The 19,403-nt window shown below is 43.9% G+C and overlaps 1 protein-coding gene across 3 annotated transcripts in view; it reads left to right on the top strand.

Moving 5' to 3' along the window:
* The first annotated feature begins 6,885 nt into the window (after positions 1-6,885).
* Positions 6,886-19,403, top strand: part of Me2 (malic enzyme 2) — a 41,742-nt gene continuing 29,224 nt past the window's right edge. The window contains exons 1-2 of one of the 3 annotated variants that reach the window (XM_050151712.1): positions 6,886-8,275; positions 17,516-17,635. In XM_050151712.1, coding sequence (XP_050007669.1) covers positions 8,063-8,275; positions 17,516-17,635 — 333 coding nt within the window. In that variant the 5' untranslated portion in view covers positions 6,886-8,062. The remainder of the gene's footprint in view (positions 8,276-17,515; positions 17,636-19,403) is intronic. The other 2 variants (XM_050151711.1, XM_050151710.1) reach the window with 2 other exon arrangements.

The following is a 19,403-nucleotide window of genomic DNA, read 5'->3' as shown; positions in this document are numbered from 1 at the left end:
GTCTCCCAAATGCTGGAATCACAGGCATGCTTCTCCATGTCCTATTAATACAGCACTTTCTTTCTTTCTTTCTCTCTCTCCCCTTCCTTCCTTCCTTCCTTCCTTCCTTCCTTCCTTCCTTCCTTCCTTCCTTCCTTCCATCCTTCCTTCCCTCCTTTCTTTTTAGATAAATGTATGTATACATATTTGTATTTTACATCCAACTGCAGATTCCCCTCCCTCTTCTCCTCCCAGTCCCTTCCCCAGCTCCACCCCTTCTGTTCCCACCCCTAATCCACTCCTTTGTTTCTGTTTAGGAAAGGGCAGGTCTCCCATGAGTATCAACAAAACATGGTGTATCAAGTTGCAGTAAGACTAAGCACCTCCCCATATACTGGCAAGGTGACCCAGTATAAGGAGCAGGGTCCCAAAAGCCAACCTGCTGTTAGGAGTCCCACAGGAGGACCAAGCTATTTAACTGTTACATATATGCAGAGGGCCTAGGTCGGTCCCATGCAAGCTCTCTGGTTGTTAGTTCAGTCTCTGTGAGCCCCTATGAGCCCAGGTTTGTTGATTCGGTGAGTTTTCTTGTGGTGTCCTTGGCCCCTTTGGCTGCTACAAGCCTCTCTCCCCTCTTCTGCAGTGTTCTCCCTCTTGCCCTCCACAACCTGATCACTTATGCTCCCATCGCCACCCACAAAATCTCTCCTCTATTTCCCCTTCCCAGGGAGACCTGGGCATTCCCCCATGAACCCTCCTTGTTACCTAGTCTCTCTGGGTCTGTAATTTGTGGCGTAGTTATCCTTTATCTTACAGTTAATATCCACTTATGAATGAGTACGTACCATGTTTATCTTTCTCAATCTGGGTCACCTCTCTCAGGATGATATTTTTCTAGTTCAATTTATTTGCTTTCAAATTTCCTGGTGTCTGGTGTGGGAAGTCCTTCTGTCTATGTGTTGCTTTTATTGGTTAATGAATAAAGAAACTGTCTTGGGCCTGCACATGGCAGAATAGAGATAGGCAGGGAAAACTAAACTGAATGCTGGGAGAAAGAAGGTGGAATCATGAGATTCCATGTAACCACCAGGGACAGATGAGCCAGAACCTTGCTGGTAAACCATAGCCATGTGGCAATACACAGATTAATAGAAATGGATTAAATTAAGGTGTAAGAGTTAGCCAATAAGAAGATAGAGCTAATAGGCCACGCAGTGATTTAATTAATACAGCTTCAGTGTGGTTATTTTGAGTCTGGGCAGCTGGCCTCCTTCAACAAATTGGCACTCCAATGTGTGCCTGCTAAATCCACATAAAACCTGAGAAAGCTTGAAAAGAAATTCTAAAAAACAAAAACAAACAAACAAACAAAAAAAACAGTCTTTAATGCAGCTTCTTGCTCTGTTTGCTGATGGCTCCTTTAAGAGGGGTCTTCCTAATTCAGCAGTAGCAGAAAGAAAGAAAGAAAGAAAGAAAGAAAGAAAGAAAGAAAGAAAGAAAGAAAGAAAGAAAATGAAAATACCCATGTGGTTTCAAAACAGCAGCACAAATGGCTCTGGCTCTGGCTCTTTCAGGCCAAGCTCTTGAATGGCATTTGTGGGCTCTGTTGCTTGTGTGCCCACTCTGGGTCAGGAGGAAAGTAGCTGAGACCATGCCCATGGCTCAGTGATCCCTTCATGAGGAGGCAGCAGAATCAGGTCTACTAGGCATGCACAAGCGGGAGAACATGGCAGATTCCTGCCGCCATACACAGAGATATTTTCAGGCCATGCAGTGTGATGCACGGCAAATTTAGCTATTACTCAAATAAAAAGAGTTTATGTGCTGCACGCTCCTTCGCAAAGTTAAAGTGGTAAGCGTGGCTCCTACCTTGTGGTCCCAGAGCTGATGGTAATGGTACCTCCACCAGTTTGAAAAGTGGAGAGAGGCAGAACCAGCACCCAGGGCTACTGCGACCAAGCTGCTTACCATTTTTAAAGCTCTCCAGGACAGAAAAGGATTATAGATACACAATAGGGCAGATTCAGACATAAAAAAAAAAACCTCTAAATGAGACACAGTGTGTTTAAAAAAATGTATGAAGGCTTGGGAGAGAGAAGAAAGAGAGTAAAGAGACAGTAAATGTAATATAAGAGTATAGACAGTCATAGATTAAAGGAGTAAGGATAATACAATAAATATTAAACTTATAGGAAAAGTAATAGAGTAAGAAAAATAAGTCACATAAAGATGGAAAATACGCAGGGAGTCTGGATTGTGTATATTATTGTGCTTTCTTTAAATTTTTTGACTGTGAAGAAGCTAAGTGCAGAGAGACATTTCATTGTATGGGCTAATAAGATAAACCACCATATATATTTTAAAGGTATCATGACTTCAGAATTTGGGTTTAAGGACTTGTTGCTTTGGAAAAGAGGTTGTTTTGTTTCCACAGAAGATGAGAACCTATGGTTTTCTTCCAGACTATTGTGGTTCGATGAACCAAGACCACCTGAAACTCCATGAACACCCCAAAAATTACTTCGTCCAATAAACAGCAGGAAATAGTTTAGAGAGAACTATGCTCAAATTCCCAAATATTGTTTATAAATGTTTCTTTACATTTAAAGGGGAATATGCTATAGAAATTTACATTGGTATGGATCTTGCTCTATTGATACAAAATTAAGGTCAATTTTGTTTTATGTTTATTTTTGCTCTTGATTAAGGTATTGTGTTTGTGCTGCTCATTTAAAAATGTAATGTGTAATTAAGAAATATAGGTTAATAAATCATCATCTATAATAGCCTAGCTTGTAGTGGTGTTAGTTAGGTTTTCTAGATATATAGATATATATTTCAGTTAGTTAGGTATTCTTCAGATCTTTCAGAGACCTTCAGAATATGGTATTTTAAATGTCTTAAGAACTTAGAATTTTCATGACAATGAGACACATCTGCTCCTGACATCACGAGGCATCTACTTCAAGAGAACGATGGGCATTAAAGAGGCTCCTTATGGAGTTTGTTGGCTATTTGAGCAAGAGACTGCTCTTGCTTGGACTGTTTGATGTTATGCTGTGTGAGCTGGACATGCAGACCCATGGAGAGATGACTGCTGAACTTGCCTAAAGAAGGTGAGATGATCCTTTCGGGTTCCTGCTTCATGAAAGAGTCTGATAGACATTCTACAGGACATAGAAAAAAGTGACAAACTGCCAATATAGGTGGAACTGTCTAAAATTTTCTTGCTTCATGGAAAAGTCTGCCAGATACTATGGGCCTATAGGAAAAAGAAAAGTTTTACAGGGAATCATGTGACCAGATATGTAATCAGCTGCCTGTCCTTTTAAAACTCCTTCCATTTCACAGGCATACAGAGCAAAAGGAACAAAGCCTGGGGTAGCTGGCTAACCAACAACAATTCAGAGCTCACACAAACTGAACAGGATCTACAGCCTTTTCTGTTGGTTCAATGGCCCATCTCACACTGGTTTCCTCCCTCAGGCTTCCTGTTGATTTGGGTCTTGCCACCTTTTCTCCTTACCCTAGCGTCTTGTAATCCATGATTCTTACAAGAGGAACCTGTGCCTTCCTTCTGGACCCAGTGTTAACTGTGCTTGCCTGCGAGGTCATTTGAGAACCCTGACAAGGCCAGGTGAATTGCACTCCCATTAGCGATGAACAGGCCAAGAGTGCTCTCTCCATTCTATTGGAGGAACCAACAGAGGACAGCAATGAGGAAAGAGGTAAGGAAGACAGGAAGGACATCTACACCAGAGTATCTAAAGGGAGCTTATCTTACTCTACAAGAAAAAGTTCATTAATGTGAGTCATCTTGTGTAAATATCAGGGTATAGATAGAAAAGTCATGCACAGGGGTGTGTTCAGGAGACACATTTCATGAAGTCCATACCTGTGTAGCCATTGCCCATCCTGAGCTATGGAATGTTTTCAGCTGCCACGAGCTTCTTTTCTATGTCCTTTCAGTGAACCCCATTAAGACTAACACCACACCACTGACCTCTAGCATCATAGTATTGAGGCTAAATTTTATAACTCAATGAGCAGGTATTTCTGCCCTCAGAAAAACATGTAAGATGTCAAAATAATTGATTTTCATTCACAGTAAACTTAACCTTTAAAGCCTTATAACAGACAGCCTGGGGCTGGCAAGATAGTGCAGTCCTGGAGAGAACTGACTTCTATCTGTGCACATGCGCATAAACACTAAGCAAAGAACCAATTAAAATAAGCAGTTTTAATATAATAAGTTATCTGCTTCATCTTAGTAAATAGAAAGAACTGCCCATTGCCTTTCCTTGCTTACTAGCACTGGGAGAAAGATAGTTTTTTTTTTTTCTTTTTAAATCATACTAATAGACAAGGCCTTGGGATTGAGGATTTGGGAATTGTTGGATTCAGAAAAAATATTATAATGTGTGTGTGTCGTGCCTGTTATGTATTATTCACAGTGGGATCTGGGCCTGTGACTCAGAAATGCATCATATTTTAAAAATTTTTTATTACATGTATTTATTGTGTGTGTGTGTGTGTGTGTGTGTGTGTGTGTGTGCGTGCATGGGAGCATGCCACAGTGTTCATGTGTATGTCAGAGGACAATTTGGGGGAATCCATGCTCTCGTTCCACCATGTGGGTCCCAGCAACTGAGCACAGATCGTCAGCTGGGGCAGCAAGTGCTTTACCTCCAGAGGCATCTCACCAACCAAACACTCACGTTTCTGAAGAGAAATGTGTGACTACTTAGATTACGCTGGGAAAACAAGGACTAAAGAGAACCTTGTGACACATTCTGATTGTCACAAACTTCGAAACTACCAACGTTTTTTGAAACATCTGGACTTGAGGATTGTCTATAACATTTTGTGGAGTCATAGCAGACGGGACATCGTTTAAGGAATGTTTCTAGTGATCAAGGCTTACCCTGGTGCCGTGACCCCACAGAGCTTGCTCAGGTCAGCCTGTTTGAACAACGACACACTTGGAACTTTCTCTTCACACCTTATAAAAACACTGTCCAAAATAAAATATTCCATTACCCACAAAAGGAGAAATTCAAGTATAGTAACCCCTCATAAAAATATCAACCAACCTTGACAGTATCATTTCGTCCATCTCCACTTTCCCCAGAGTGACACTGCCATCTTATAAGTCTCCTGCAAACATTTCTCACCACATTGCTCTTTGTAATATGCATATGAGAAGATGCATTCAGCAACACACCGTCACGTGATGCCTGCATGAGTAAATGCTTTCTCTTTGTCTTATGTCAGGAACACCTTGAGAAAAGGACTGTGTTTAATAATGACTCTTTCCCACTTAGCTCTTCCGAGCAGAAAATGGTGCCTGATGGATACAAAGTGAACTTGAGCTTGTACTCCACTTACCTGTCAGGGCAGGAGCTCTGTGGTAAATGGCTTATCTGGGATGCCTGGAGCTCGGGATTCTGTCCCGAGACTTTGTGTTTCTTCTTCAGTAGGTACAGGATGGGGCCCAGAAAATTTAATTTCTCTAACAAAGTATAGAACTCTCTGCTGTACTTGTTGAGGATGAGCAGGGCCTTCCCAGGTAGGGAAGGGGTAACAATACACCAAATGCTCTCTTGAGTTTAACACATGGAATTACATGTTTATTATAAATTACCAAATTATAAAAATACTAAAACCAATGTTTTACAGTGTAGTTTGTGCCCCCTTTTCTCCTATTCATGGTACTTTTCAAGTCTCCAGTTTTCCCATAAGCAAACTACAATGATAGTTATGCCAACCTCATAGTGTTTACTAAGTCAGTGAACTAATTTTAATATGCAAATGAGGCTTAAAAAGCAATGTGTAGCAAAAATTAACTGCCCAATGAAATAATAGTTAGTAATTACTATTTACTGAACATCACCTATGAGTCAGGTAGGGAGCCTAAGTGAGAATTTTGTGCTTGCATTTGCATTTCCGTGCAGGATTTACCCAATTCCTCCTGCCAACCAGCAACAATGACGTCATGAAAGTTGGAGACCTGAGGTATACCACAAAGCCTGCAGGGAGCCCAACAGGTTGGAGAGTATTTTTTTTTCCAGGTAGTTCAGTTGGTTTGAGGCTCTTCTAAGCAGTCGAGTTTATTGGAGAGTTTTCTAGTCAGATGGCTTATCTGAGAGTTTCTCTCAGTAGTCTTTACTGCTTATATATACTTGGGGAGGAAGAGACCTAGTGTATCTATTCTGCTTCAGGGATTTCCTGAGCCTTTTGAGTTGTTTATTTCCTGGTTTTTAATGAGCTCCCCTGCAGGACAGGATATTTTGCCTCCCTTTAGAACAGCGGTTCTCAACCTTTCTAATGCTAAGACCCTCTAATACATTTTAGGGTGATGCCCAACCCTAAAATTATTTTCATTGCTACTTCATAACTATACTTTTGCTACTGTAAAAATTGTAATGCAAGTATTTTTGGAGCTAGAGATTTGTTAAAGGAGCACAGCGAGTTGCCGTGTTTGCTTTTCCCATATGCACGTGTGTGCGAGAGGAGTAAAAGCACAGCTCCTCACACTCTCGGTACTCACGGATCAGCCTTCATCCTTGCCCATCATCTTATGACACAGAGACAGATGTCATGCATGGAACCATAGGTAGCTGACACACATTTTTAAACCAGGCCTGAAGTATTCACTGGTGACTGTGTGTGCGTAGGGTAGGGGGAAGCAGGGAAAGAACAGCAATAGGAAGAGGAGGAGCAGCACAAACACGAGCTCGTTTTTTCTAATAACGACGTGTTTACTTTTCACTGGGAGAATCTACAAATCAGTAATCAGGCAAATGGGTGCCTGTCTTCTTGACATTAGCAGATATTGCATTTAATGAGAACTCTATTGACCTCAAGCAAACTAAATCCCACAATAGCGCTTGGCAACCCTTACACCTGGAATAATCCAAACAAAGGGCAGGCTTTCAAGGACAACAGAGCTTCACTGCTGAAGAATCCATGACACCTGCTCTTTTGCAGCGTCTTTCATCCAGCTTGCCACACCTTGAGCTTCTGGCAGGCAAGGTTATGCCAGGCCACACTTATTTATAGTTCCTCTTTACTGCGGTGGTGACTGCAACAGCCATACCTATTATTTGTCCGCTAACTGTAGTTTCCCTCAAGTGCCCCACCCTTCAGTGTTCAAGGCCGTGGAACTGCCTGCCTTTGAGGGGAACATACTTTTCTCTCGCTGGCTTCTCTTAAACTTTTCTTATACATTTACATCATCTTTAAAATTCTTATCTTCTCTTTATTTACCCTTTTGTCTTCTAAACATTACTATTTTTATCCCTTAAGCGTATAAAGATTCCATTATAGTGAATAATTTCTAGCGATTATAGCTTCTGAAACAAAAATATCGTCCAAAATTCCTAGCTGTGGGCGGGAACAGATTCAGGAAGGTGTGTGTGTTCCTTGCTGCTTTCCAGGATACTAAGAGTTTCAGCGCTTTCCCAAGAACACTGAATTCATGGTGGGTGACGGTGGTAGCACTAATGATTAGTAAATTCCCGGTAGGTCAGTAACTGGGCTAGCAGCCATGCAGGATGGCACAGAATTTTGCATAAGACCTATATACGCCAATAAATACAGCTCAGAAAAATACAACACCAACAAAGCGCCGGCCAGAGCTCGCGTTTCTTGTGCTCCCTACTCGCCATTCTCCTGCGTTGCTCATCTCTTCCCTCCTCCACGAGAACCCACATCATAATTTCCTCGTGTCTGGTGGACTAGATGTGGTACCCGCAGACCACGCGCCGCGCCTGCGCACAGCGTCTTCTCGCGTGAACGCCCTGCGGTGGCCGCGGACTCCCTGCCCATCCGGAGTGCCTGGCCGGTGGCCGGCATAAGCCACCCTCCGCGTCCTCATGGAACCGGGTACCACCCTGCTCTCCCGAAGCACATCCCTCCTCCCGTCGTCGGGGCCGCACAGGAACTGGTGCGCGCCACCTCACAACAGTTAACACCCAGGAACCCGGCGCAGGAAGGTGCCGCCCGGAGGAACCGAGCCGGGGGGGCGGGACTAGGCCGGAGTCCACGCCTCGCGCCAGATCCCGGTCTCCCATTGGCCCGCATGCCTGTCCGTCCGCCCGGTACTGGCCCGCGCCTCTTTCTCCGCTACCTCTGCGCGTGTGGGGCGGTCCCCCCCGGCAGAGCGAGCCGGAGCTGGCGCCGGCTGCCGGGAGCCTACGGGAGGCCGGGAGAGGCGGCGCCAGGGTCGAGCATCACGGGCTGTAGCACCGCGGCCTCTCTGCCTGCAGCACCACCTGGCGCGGGCCAGGGTCCGGTAAGGCGCGGAGCGGGCGGCCTGGTGTGGGGCGGGATGGGCGCGGGCCTTTCCGCCCCGGGAGCCGCGCGTGCGGCCCGCCTGGCGGGTGGGTAGCCGGGCGGAGGGAGGGGCGCCGCACTCTGTTGGGGTCCGGCTCGCTGGTGCCAGGACACCCCGCTTTCCTCCCAGGAATCCAGCTCGGTGGCTTCTGGATCTCGAGCATCCCGGTCTCTTTTCCTCCTGCGCTGGGGGAAAGACATACTTTGTGGTTCGAAACCCCTTTGGCAAGATTTCTTTCTCAACAGAGCTCGGGGAGGCACAGGAGTTAGGCTGTGCGTGTGTTCCTCATTTTAAAAGAAAGAGTTGTTGCAAGCTAGAAAGTTCTAAGATCGGCGTGGTTCCGTCCATTCATCTGTAATGGCACCTGTGCACCGGGGTTGGCCGAGGACTCTGACGCTCTTCACAACCAACCCAGAGTGTGGTGTTGCGTTTGTGGCTTTAGGTTCGACCTTATTTTGGAGGGTACTAATGATCATTCTAGAAAATGTGTGTTGCTTGTGGTGATAAGCATGATCAAAATAACTGACCTCAACAGAAGTGCGCCCCTAGTAACGTGGGATCCCTGGAATTATCCTCTTAAATGCTTGTGGCAGTCACTTTAAGCAAAGCGGTTAATAACGTTTTATTTCTGTTGGTGTCGGCATTGTTGGTAACAGTAGCAGCACTGTTGTTAGAAATGGGCTGGGCGCTGTTCTCTGAGCACGTTACCCCAGAATAATCCTTTCAGGTTTGTGCTCTTCCAGTAAATATCTTGAAAGGTTAAGTAACTATTTCAAGACCTGAGTCTTTAAGTAAGCGAGGGAATGGATTCAAACTCAAGCTATGGTCATAGCTCTTCTTCACTTAACGGGGCATACTCCTTAAGTGTTGTTTATGTTGTTAAGCGATTGCGAAGTAATGCAGAGTTTTATTTGTAGTTTCCAAATACTCTGGAAGTTAGAGAAGAAACTGTTGGTCGCATCCCTTGAATAATTTTTTTTTAAAAAATCAATGTATCTTGTGTATAACCGCAGCAGTTAGCTGGTTATACATCTACTACACGGGTTCCAAAAATACAACAGTTTAACTTTCTGAATACTGGATTTTAAGGAGTCAGCTTGGAGCGTTGATTATAAGCTGAAACTGGCTCTTTGGTGCGGCTATGAAAGCTTGGAAGTTAGCTGGCCAGGAATTCTGCCATTCTGCTCTATCGTCGTCAGGCTTGCTGGTCTTGCTTTAATTAGATCTTCATTCATTCTCCTCAAAAGTTGCTAATGAAGAAGCATCTGAGTCACATCCTTCTAAGGAGTTCAGTGTACTTATGAAAGTGCATTTCAGAGTCCTGAAGGGCTCACCATTTCAGGGTTGTTGTGCTTTTATTTGGTTGGTTGGTTTTTAGAAAGGGTCAACATAGCCCCAGCAGCCGTGGAATTCGGAATTCTCTTGCCTTGACTCCAAATGCACACTTGAGCCTCCATAACCCGCTCATTTAGGAGATGGTAGTCTTTAAGTTAAAAGCTTCCTTGATGCTATTATGCCTAATTTACATTTAATTCCATTTTCAAAATTCTTACCTATACTAAATTTTATATTGTGTTAAACTGAAATTATAACTCATTGAACTTGAAGCAAACTAGTTATATTTTGATACATACACACAAAACTCCACTAAGATTTGTTAATCTTAGGGAACAAAATGTGGGTTCAAAGTTATATTTGGTTTAATAGAATTTAATTCTTTTTATGGAACGTTAACTAGTTTATTTGAAGGTGATCATTTTGCTTATACAGCTGAAATTGAGCAGTGTTTACAAATTTCAAAGCGAAGAACATATTCTGTAGATATTGTAGAGTATTTTCTGTTGTCTGGATCTCTGTGCTGTTGTTCATAGCCTCCTTCTCGACCTAGAGAAGGAAGTATTTTAAATGTTAATTTCGATCATCCTCATAGCCTCTAAATTTAATCATTAAAAAGTGTTGATGCAGAAACTCCCTGGTGCTTAGAATGCAGGTTCTGACCATCAGCTTCTAGCCATGGTAGCTAGCAGCAGAAGTGCTGGATCAGGAGCGTTTGTACAGCCTGCAGTAAGCATTTGAAGTCTAATTTAAATTTAAGCTGTCTTAATTTAAAGCTTGAGGGAGCGAAGGAAGCCCTCTGAGTAGTTCTTGTTGTGAGCAACGAGAACTGAAACTCAGCGAGGGTGTGACTTAACTATGAATTAGTCGAGCCAGCAAGTGAGGAAACAAGGGTTTAAGTCTGGGCAGTTTGGCTGTATAGCTTGTCCTTAGGTCTGTCTTTTGTCTTGGAAAAACCTTCAAGTCAGGCAGTGAAGCCTGTGAGGAGATTACTGTGTGTGCACATGTGCCATCATATACGCTATCATTCTGTAAGTCTGTCACTTGTGTGTGCTGTGCTTGTGTGCACTTAATGCAGAAGTCACAGATGTCCTCAGCTGCTCTGTCTTCTTCAGAGATGGGATCTCTCACTAAGCTTAGAGATGACCTTTGTCTAGACTGGCTGGCAGCATTTGCCCATCTCAATCCCCCGACCCTCAGCTCTGCGGTTACACCCACGTAACTGGCTTTTTATGTGTGGGTGTTAGGGATTGAAACTTGGGTCCTCATGGTTGTGAAGCAAGCACTGTACTCATTGACCCGTCTCCCCAGTCCTCGCTTTCCTGAGAAAAACGAGTGTTCTGGTGGAGTGGTTGGTTCCCAGATTAAACTTCATGAACAGTTTTTGTTTCATTTGTTTTTTAAGTATATATGTAGAGAGTATTTGGGACCAGAGAGGAAACTGCCAACTTCTAAGTTAAGAACCTTTTAAAAACTTACTGCAAATGCTGCTGTTTGGAAGGCAGGAGGGCTGCTGTATGTAATCTTGAGGGCAGCCTGTTCTAATTAGTGACTTCAAGACCAGCCTTTTGAGCATAGCAAAATGGTATCTTTAAGACCACATCAGAAGTACCCTCCAAAGCCCACTGTCCCCGTCCTATCCTAAAAGATAGGATTTAACTGCCAAAAAGGGAAGGTCATAATTAATAACATAAAAATAAATATACATTTACTATTAAGAATTATATTATTACACTGCCCAAGTCTCTCCTTAGGTGGCCACAGACCAGTGAAAACCTGAGTAACCCCTATGCCAATTCAAAGACCATTTGGGATCTCTTCCTTACAGATTCAAGTTCAGGTCTGTAACTGCCAAGTGGACTCATTACTCCAAGTCATGACCTCTCCACTCCTCTGAGTAGAGTCGGTGGCGCTGGTCTCCATGGTGCTGGTCTCCAGTGGATAACCTTTCCAGATGGTGACCACCTCATTTCTGTCCCCAGGGCATGACGTGACTTTACAGTTGAAGTTCCTGTTGGAAGTACACGAAGCCCTGTTTGTAAACAACACCCAGAGAGTTCCACAGCCTCAGAGTTCAAGAACTCCTTTCTCTTGTTGCTTACTCTTGAAAGGGGACAGGGAGAACCAGGATCCATGAAACTTTGAAGTTTCCTGGAGCATGTCCCAGGACCTGTGAAACTCTGGAGGAGGGCACCGCAGAGGAAAGCTGTGGACTTGAGGGATGGTAGAATGTAAAGAGTACTGCATGGTAGGGGCTGGGGAGATGGGACAGCAGTTAAGAGCACTTGTTCTTGCACAGATTGGGGTGTAGTTGCCAGTAGCCACATGGCGGCTCACAGCCATCTGTAACTCTGGTTCCACAGGATCTGACACCCTCGTTTGGCTTCCTTCGGCATGGTACACAGACGTGTGTGCAGATAGAAACACCCACCTGAGAGACCCTCCCCTTCCTGCACAGTGAGGTTAATGAAGTAGAAACAAACACAGAGGCAAATTTGAAAGGGAAATCTTCATATGCAGGAATGAAGAAAGACCCTCCCGGCAGTGGCCTGGAGTTGAAGTGGGTAGGCGGCCCTGGGTAGGTAGGGAGTTAAGGACAAGTGAAGTATTTATTGCTCTGCAGGAGCTGGAAATTGATTTCCTAGGCCCCATTTACCCTTAGGAGTCAGAATTTTAGTACTAAGTGAGAAGTAGAAGAACAATGACCTTCCCGTAGGCGGGACTGGAAGTCTGTGCCCTGCCTGGGATGGAGGTAGGTTAAGCTAGTCACCCCACATGGTAAGTATGATCGTAGACCTCTCTCACTTGAATCTGGGTTTGGAGATAGGCATCCATTTAGAATATGCACTAATTTAAGAGTTGGTTTTAGGCCATAAACCCTGGGTCTCACTGAAGCAAACTCTTGAGTGGGCTCCAGAAGTTGGCTTCTAGAGCACATAAAACATGTCAGGCCACTATCAGAGATCTCTACTGTTTCCTCAGATAAAAATGACTCCATAAAAGAAACCAAAATTTATACATGGGTACCAAAGACATTAGAGTGATTTGGAAGGTCTTGGAAATATATAATGAAACCAGAATTTTAAATTATATCAACAGGTTCAGATAGAAATATAGACAAAGTGGAAAACAATGCCAATCAGACATAGGTAAGTAGGGCTGGGGATGTGGTTTAGTTGGGAGAGTGCTTGCCTAGTGAGCACGATGCCCTGGATTTGCTGTCTAGCTCTGCAGGAGAACTAGCCAGGAAGTGTTGCGTGCCTGCAGTGGTGCATGCCTGCACAGTAGAGGCAGGAAGATGGGAAGCTCGAGGCCTGAGATACGAGGTTTGTCTCAAAAAGAGAAAGAAAGGGATCGTTAAAGAGCTATGAGAATTTAGGATAGAGTTGTTTCATTAGTAGTTTTAGTTGGAAATATGGGATTTAGAGAGAAAAGAAATAACTACATTAAAAACGGAAGGAAAAACCCGAAGGAAAGTTTCAAGGGCTGTACTTTGAAACATGAGAGGAAGAGCAGAGCAGGAGCCCAGGGAGCAGCGGCTAAGCTGGGTGAAATCCCGCATGCCAGTTCCTGTCACTGAGCTTTCATGGCTTTTAACAAATTAACAAGTTTAAGGTAGGTGGAACTGTAGGTGTGATTCGAGGAAAATCTGCTTAAGTCTGGAAATCCACTAATGAGAGCATAGTTGACGTTAGGGCTATGGAGTTAGTCTAAGTAGCTGTAATCTTCTGCTTTACACAGGCATCTCAGGGAGCTAGGTGTGGGGGTTCATTCCTGTAGTCCCATGACTCAGGTGCTGAGGCAGGAAGATTTACTTGATTTGGGGCTATAGCGTGCATCCCTGCCTCCCACCCCCATGGGGAAAAGGATTACCAAACAAAACAAACTCCTATCCAGAAGACTTGATAGTGGGAGGGGGACCCAACAGGTCAAGAGACTGCCACAGGATGGGAGGAGGAAGGGGTGTGTGTGTGTGTGTTACGGGAATGTATTCTATACATATTATATACATGTATAGGATGACAGAGTCTTTTTTTTAAAGACCAAAAGTAAGAAAAAAAAATCAAGCTCATAGTTACATTTTCTATGAGTATGAAATGTATTTGGTCTTCGTCCTGTTCTTTGCTGAGAGCTACAAGTTGCAGTTTCTTGCGTGATAGGAATGTCATTTGTTCTTGATAAGGCTTTTTGATCACGCTTTGCTAAGGAGGTAACTGGGTAAAGCTTCGGGAGAGCTGTAGGATGGGGCTGGCACTGTAGGGACCCGAGGACTGGAGGCTCGGCCTCACCCCATGACCTCTGGGAAGGGTGGGACTGGACATTAAGCTCTATAAAGCCTCCCGAATTAGAGGAGTTCATGTGCTTCTGGGTTGCCAATCACGTGGAAGAGCAGGGGAGGCAGTGTACCCCGTTCCCTGCACTTTGCCCAGCATATCTCTCTATCTGCAGTTCATCTGTGGCCTTTCTATATCTTTTGCAATTGAACAGTAAATCTTTCTCTGAGTACTGTGACCCATTCTAGCAAACTGTCACGCCCATGAGAAGCTGCTTGTTGAGAGTATAGGTGACAAGCTGTTACTTAGAGTCGGCAACCAGAGCAAGGCCAGGCCGGTGAGTGGGTCCTTAACCATCTTAACCGTCCGTGTAGTGTCACAGGTGAGGGCAATCAGGGCATCCTTGGTGTCTGCTGTACCGTGTTGTGTGGAGCGAGTCCGGTGTTCTGGTCAGGCGTTTGCTGTAACTCATAGAAGGAGGGAGGCGCTGAGCTTGCAGAATTGGTGACTGAAATGTGGAAAGAGAGTAAAAAGCTTTCTCTTTACACATAAATAGTTTTGTTCCTTCCTTGTTCTGTAGGCAGTAGATCACTAACTAGGTCCGGATATAAGTTCTATTTCTTGTTTCTAGAGGAATGGGGAGCCGCATGGCAGGGGAAACAGAACCCTCACTAGTCCCTTAACATTGTGTCTTAAGTTTCCAACATGTAAATGGAAGTTAAATGTAAATCTGAAGAAATTAGGCTGTGTGATTTTTAGATCTCCTGGTTTTGTGATCACCAAAGTAAATTTGGGTATCTTTATGGATATTCAGGTTGTATATAAGTAAAAATTCTAGGAACGGCAAAAACTGCATGAAGTAAAAATTGAAAGCCAAATTCACTTCTGTTCTTTCGGCTCTCCAGATCTTCATGTATGTGTTTATTTATGAGGGCAAGTTTGTTTATTGTGTTTTATGTGTACAGTCTTCACTAAACACAGAGCATTGCTTCTGTTAAATATTTTTGCCATCTTTTCTCTTAAAAGAAATCACAGCTGCATTTTAATTGCTGGCTAGAATTGGATCATAGATTTGAACAGGTTGCTGGTGAGGACTTTGTTAGTTTTCCCTTAGTCATCTTTTCCTTCTCACCATTTCCTACTTTCTTTGTCAGCTTTTCTTAAGGCACACACTTACTGCTTAAATTCCTGCTCTAAAATTTTTGGTTAGATTCATCTCTGTCTTGGCCCTTTTTGTACAGTGATTTTTACCCTCCTCAAGAGTAGAAAAACGTTTGGTGCCTGTTCCTGTCACTGCGTTCCCCTTCCTGCTTTATTTTAAAGTTACTTGTGTCAATGGCTATCTAAGCTGAGTGGGACATCTGCGACAGTGTTGCAAATCTTCAGCTCTGCCTTACATCTAGCATCAGCCTAGCATCAGCCTCACCCTCCAGATGTGGGTGTGTTGGTGTGGCTCCAAGCTTTAGCAAATGCCTTTGAAACAGTGTATCCCACCTTTGTTCTGATGTCTGGTGGGTGGCAGAAAACAACTTCAGTAGATTTACTTGTAGACTGCAGTATTTCAGTGTCTATGACTATGTGGTCAGCAGTACTTGGAAAACTAGCCTTTTGGGGTCATGGTGGCACACACTTTTAATGCCAGCACTGGGAAGACGGAGACAGGTGGATCTCTGTGAATTCGAGGCCAGCCTGGTCTACAGAACAAGTTCCAGGACAGGCTCAAAGCTACATAAAGAAACCCTGTCTTGAAAACAAAAAGAAAGAAAAAAAAAACTAGCCTTATTTGAATTTGCTGATCTCTGGATTGAAATATTTGCAGAAAATAATTCAGAAATAGTGCTAACTTCAGGCCCATAGGGTGTGTGTGCAAGTGCAGCATGGGCAGGAGATTTTATGCCCTTCAGAGGCAGGGATTCGTGGCCTCTGCTGCAGAGGCCAGCAGCATTTTTTCAGGTAAAGAACTAATGAATAAATAGTTTAGGCACTCCGAGCCACATGTGTTTTCTTTGTCTTCTGTGTGTTTATTTCACATATGTGTTTTTGTAACCTTATAAAAAATTTGAAAACCACTCTTTAGGTCAAGGACCATGTACAAATAGGCCATAGCCTGTTGCTTTTAGAAAAACACACCCGTTTCTTTGATTGCTAACCTACACTGTCATAAAACAGTATTGCTTGCCCATAAAACAGTATAGTCTTGAGACACTTTGAAACTAGTGTCTTGTTTGATGGTAAAATTTAAAGCGTGGTGCACCGTTTTCTTTTCTAGAGAATTCCCATTGTTTCAGTGTTGTCTGCTGGGGGAAGCTGAGGAGAAACTAAAAACTGAGAGGAAGTAAATCTGAGAAGTCCATACTATCTCTGTAACTTCTGTGGAAGCTGGAACAAGAGCTTACTTAAAAGTCATATTTTATGGTTGCTCTTAGGAAGTTTTTAGTTGGTCAATGATAAGAATAAGACAGCTCCGCCGGCACAAAAAATCCAATTAGGTCAAATCAAACCAAATCAAAATTCCCATCGTTTCATTAAGAATGACGCTCTCGGGTGGCTGAGTGCGTGGCTGGGAGACAGAACAGCAGGGAGCCCAACCAGCCACTTGTTTCTCCTTTGGGAGTTCACTCCCTGTGGGAGTGGTCCTTCCCCCCCCCCCCCAGGGGTCAGGCCTGGCATGCTAGGATTTGGAGTCCAGAGCAAAGCAACTCCCAGGCCAGAGGCTGGGGCTTTGCTCCCAACTGAACAGTCAAGCTGTACTCTTTGCTTTATTGCTTAGTTAGCATCCTTTGGCTTTGAAATTCTACTTAGCAGAGGTTCTTCCCGCTTACCAGGAAGTTGAAAAGAGAAGTGGAGAAGCCAAAAGACTATCCATAACATCTGCAGGTAGACAACCAGAAGCTGCACATTTCAGCGTTCCAGGTAGCTATATAGTCCAGCTTTATATGGAATGTCATTGCAGTCTTCTGTGAGGTCTTTAATAAATTAAATGTTGTTGCAGCATTTGCTGGCACACTTAAAACCACTGCATAGATTTCTTTTTAAAATAATTTCAAAAGCTGCATTTTACACATATAGCATCCTCTTTCCAGGGCAACTTTGTATATGCATTCAAAGTGAAATATCTTACCTCTGGATGGTACATATTTGCTTTTTGGTTGCTGTGATCAAAACCTGACCCCCCCCCCCCAAATGGCAGAGTTCATGGTAGCAGTAAGAGTTCATGGCTGGGACCAAAGGGGTAGAGGGACATGGTGGCTCTTTTTTCCCCTTTTCATTCAGCCCAGGACCCCAGCCCATGCATGGTGTCACCCACATTCAGGGTAGGCATTTCCCACTAAACTGTTCTGGAAATGTGCTCACTGACACTCGAAGTGTGTCTCCTGGGTGATTCTAGTTCCAGTCTGGTGTAGCTCAGTTGCCAAGGTCAGGAAATGTAACATCAGTAGTGTATCTCTCTCCCTGTCAGCCTCCTCAGTTTAGCCTTTAATACTAAAGCATTTTCCAATGTGCAGTGAGCGTCCATGTATGCCTTTGAAATAAACGAGGCGATGCTTTTGGTGCAGTGTGTTTCTTATGAGCACTTTGTTTTTCCCAGGTGAGAGAAAAGATGTTTTCCCGGGTAAGAGCCGTTGTCACTCCTTGTACTTTGACATGTCGTCATTTGCACCTGAAGGAGAAAGGCAAGCCACTCATGTTGAACCCACGAACAAACAAGGTCAGTGACATTAATGCCAATGTGATTTATCTTCCTGGTGGAGGTGTGCTGTTAGACCTATAAGGCCTGAAAGTTTTGTCTGCTAGCTCTATTGCTGTAGAACGAAGGTCTTTTGGGGAGAGTTGCTTTTTCTGTACCAGACCTTCTCATTCAGCTGGGTTTTGTTTCTTTGTATGGTTGGTTGATGTTGTGCTTTGAGACAGGATTTCTCTGTGTAGCCCTGGCTGTCCTAGAACTCACTCTGTAGAACAGACTGGCCTCGAACTCAGAGATTTACCTGCCTCTGCCTTCTGGGTGCTCCCGAGAAAACATTCAAGTTTTGACTTTTTCTCACCTTTATTTACTATATGACACTGGCATCTGAGTAAGACCCCTTGGCAACTCACCTGCTGTCATCTGAAAAAAATGGCAGAACAGTGGCCCCTGCTTGCTGAAACAGGCTTTGACATGCTTTGCATAGTGCCTGGCATGTGGTTAAGACGTGTCAGTAGCACTTGGGGAATAGTTCCATGGTAGAGTGCATGTTTACCACGTTCCTAGATTCAGACCTCAGCACCATAAAAAGGTATTCATGAAATGTAACTCTGGGTGAATATATCTGGTGTGTGTCAACTTGACCCAAGCTAGAGTCATCAGAGAGGAAGGAGACTCAGTTAAGGAAATGTCTCTATGAGATCCAGCTGGGTGTTTTCTCAATTAATGATCAGTGGGGGAGGGCCCAGCTCATAGTGGGTGGTGCCACCCCTGGGCTGGTGGACCTGGGTTCTATAAGATAGCAGGCTGAGCAAGCCTTGGGGGACAAGCAGCACTCCTCCATGGCCTCTGCATCAGCTCCTGCCTCCAGGTTCCTGCCCTGCTTGAGTTTCAGTCCTGACTTCCTCCAATGATGGACTCCAATCTGGAAGTGTGAGCCAGATGAACCCTTTCCTCCCCAGCTTGCTTTTTGGTTATTATGTTTTTTTGCAGCCATAGAAACCCTAAGAGAATGAAATATTTTTAAAATGCAATTCTGATAAGACAGTACTTGGAGAACTCCATAGAGTTTATGAAGTATGTCTTTTGGGGAATGCTGTGTTGAGGTTAAAGATGTGATCTGTTTTTTAAAAGAAACTTGCCATAAAAATTTTGTAATGTAAACACCATCCCCTAAAGAAAAAAATCTGATTTTTTTTTCGATTATAAGAAAAAACTATGAGCTGATTAGCATGGTAATATTTACAGGGGTTTGAGGCCTGAATAGCAGGTGCCCTGAGTTTCCCCGCATCTCAGCGTGTCAGCTGCGGTTAAAAGATGCTCAAAGAAGAAGACCCCGTCTTGGTTTTCATCTGCCTCCAGATCTTATGTGCTCCTTAACCTGTACCTCATTCCTAATCCAGGGCTGGAGACATAGTGTGATGAAAGAGACCACCATGGCGTGTTTGGAGACCCCGTTCAAACCCTAGAAACATTACAGAGCAAAACAAAGCAGAGCCAGTGGCCTTTCCACACCACTCAGCCTCCGAAACTCTGCAGCAGTTCAGCCCCGGCTCTTATGCCATGCCAGCTTTGTCTCTTTCTGCTGCTTTTCACGTCTTAAGACCGTGATTCCCTGAGTTTATCTTTCTGAGTCTATTTCCTGTTTCTTTGGCCAATACTATTCATCTACTTTGTATCTTTTCTAATGTCTCATAGTAGCCATTTTGTAAACATGTTAGATTTACTTTTTTTCCTATAAATTGTGTATGTGTGTGTGTGTCTGTGCCTGCAGAGGTGTCAGAACCTTCTAGAT

This window comes from Alexandromys fortis, unplaced genomic scaffold (genome assembly GCF_014885135.2).
Source record: "Alexandromys fortis isolate MF-2015 unplaced genomic scaffold, M_Fortis_MF-2015_v1.1 scaffold_71, whole genome shotgun sequence".
In the NCBI taxonomy this organism is placed as follows: Eukaryota; Metazoa; Chordata; class Mammalia; order Rodentia; family Cricetidae; genus Alexandromys; species Alexandromys fortis.
This window is presented reverse-complemented; position numbering and strand designations above follow the sequence as displayed.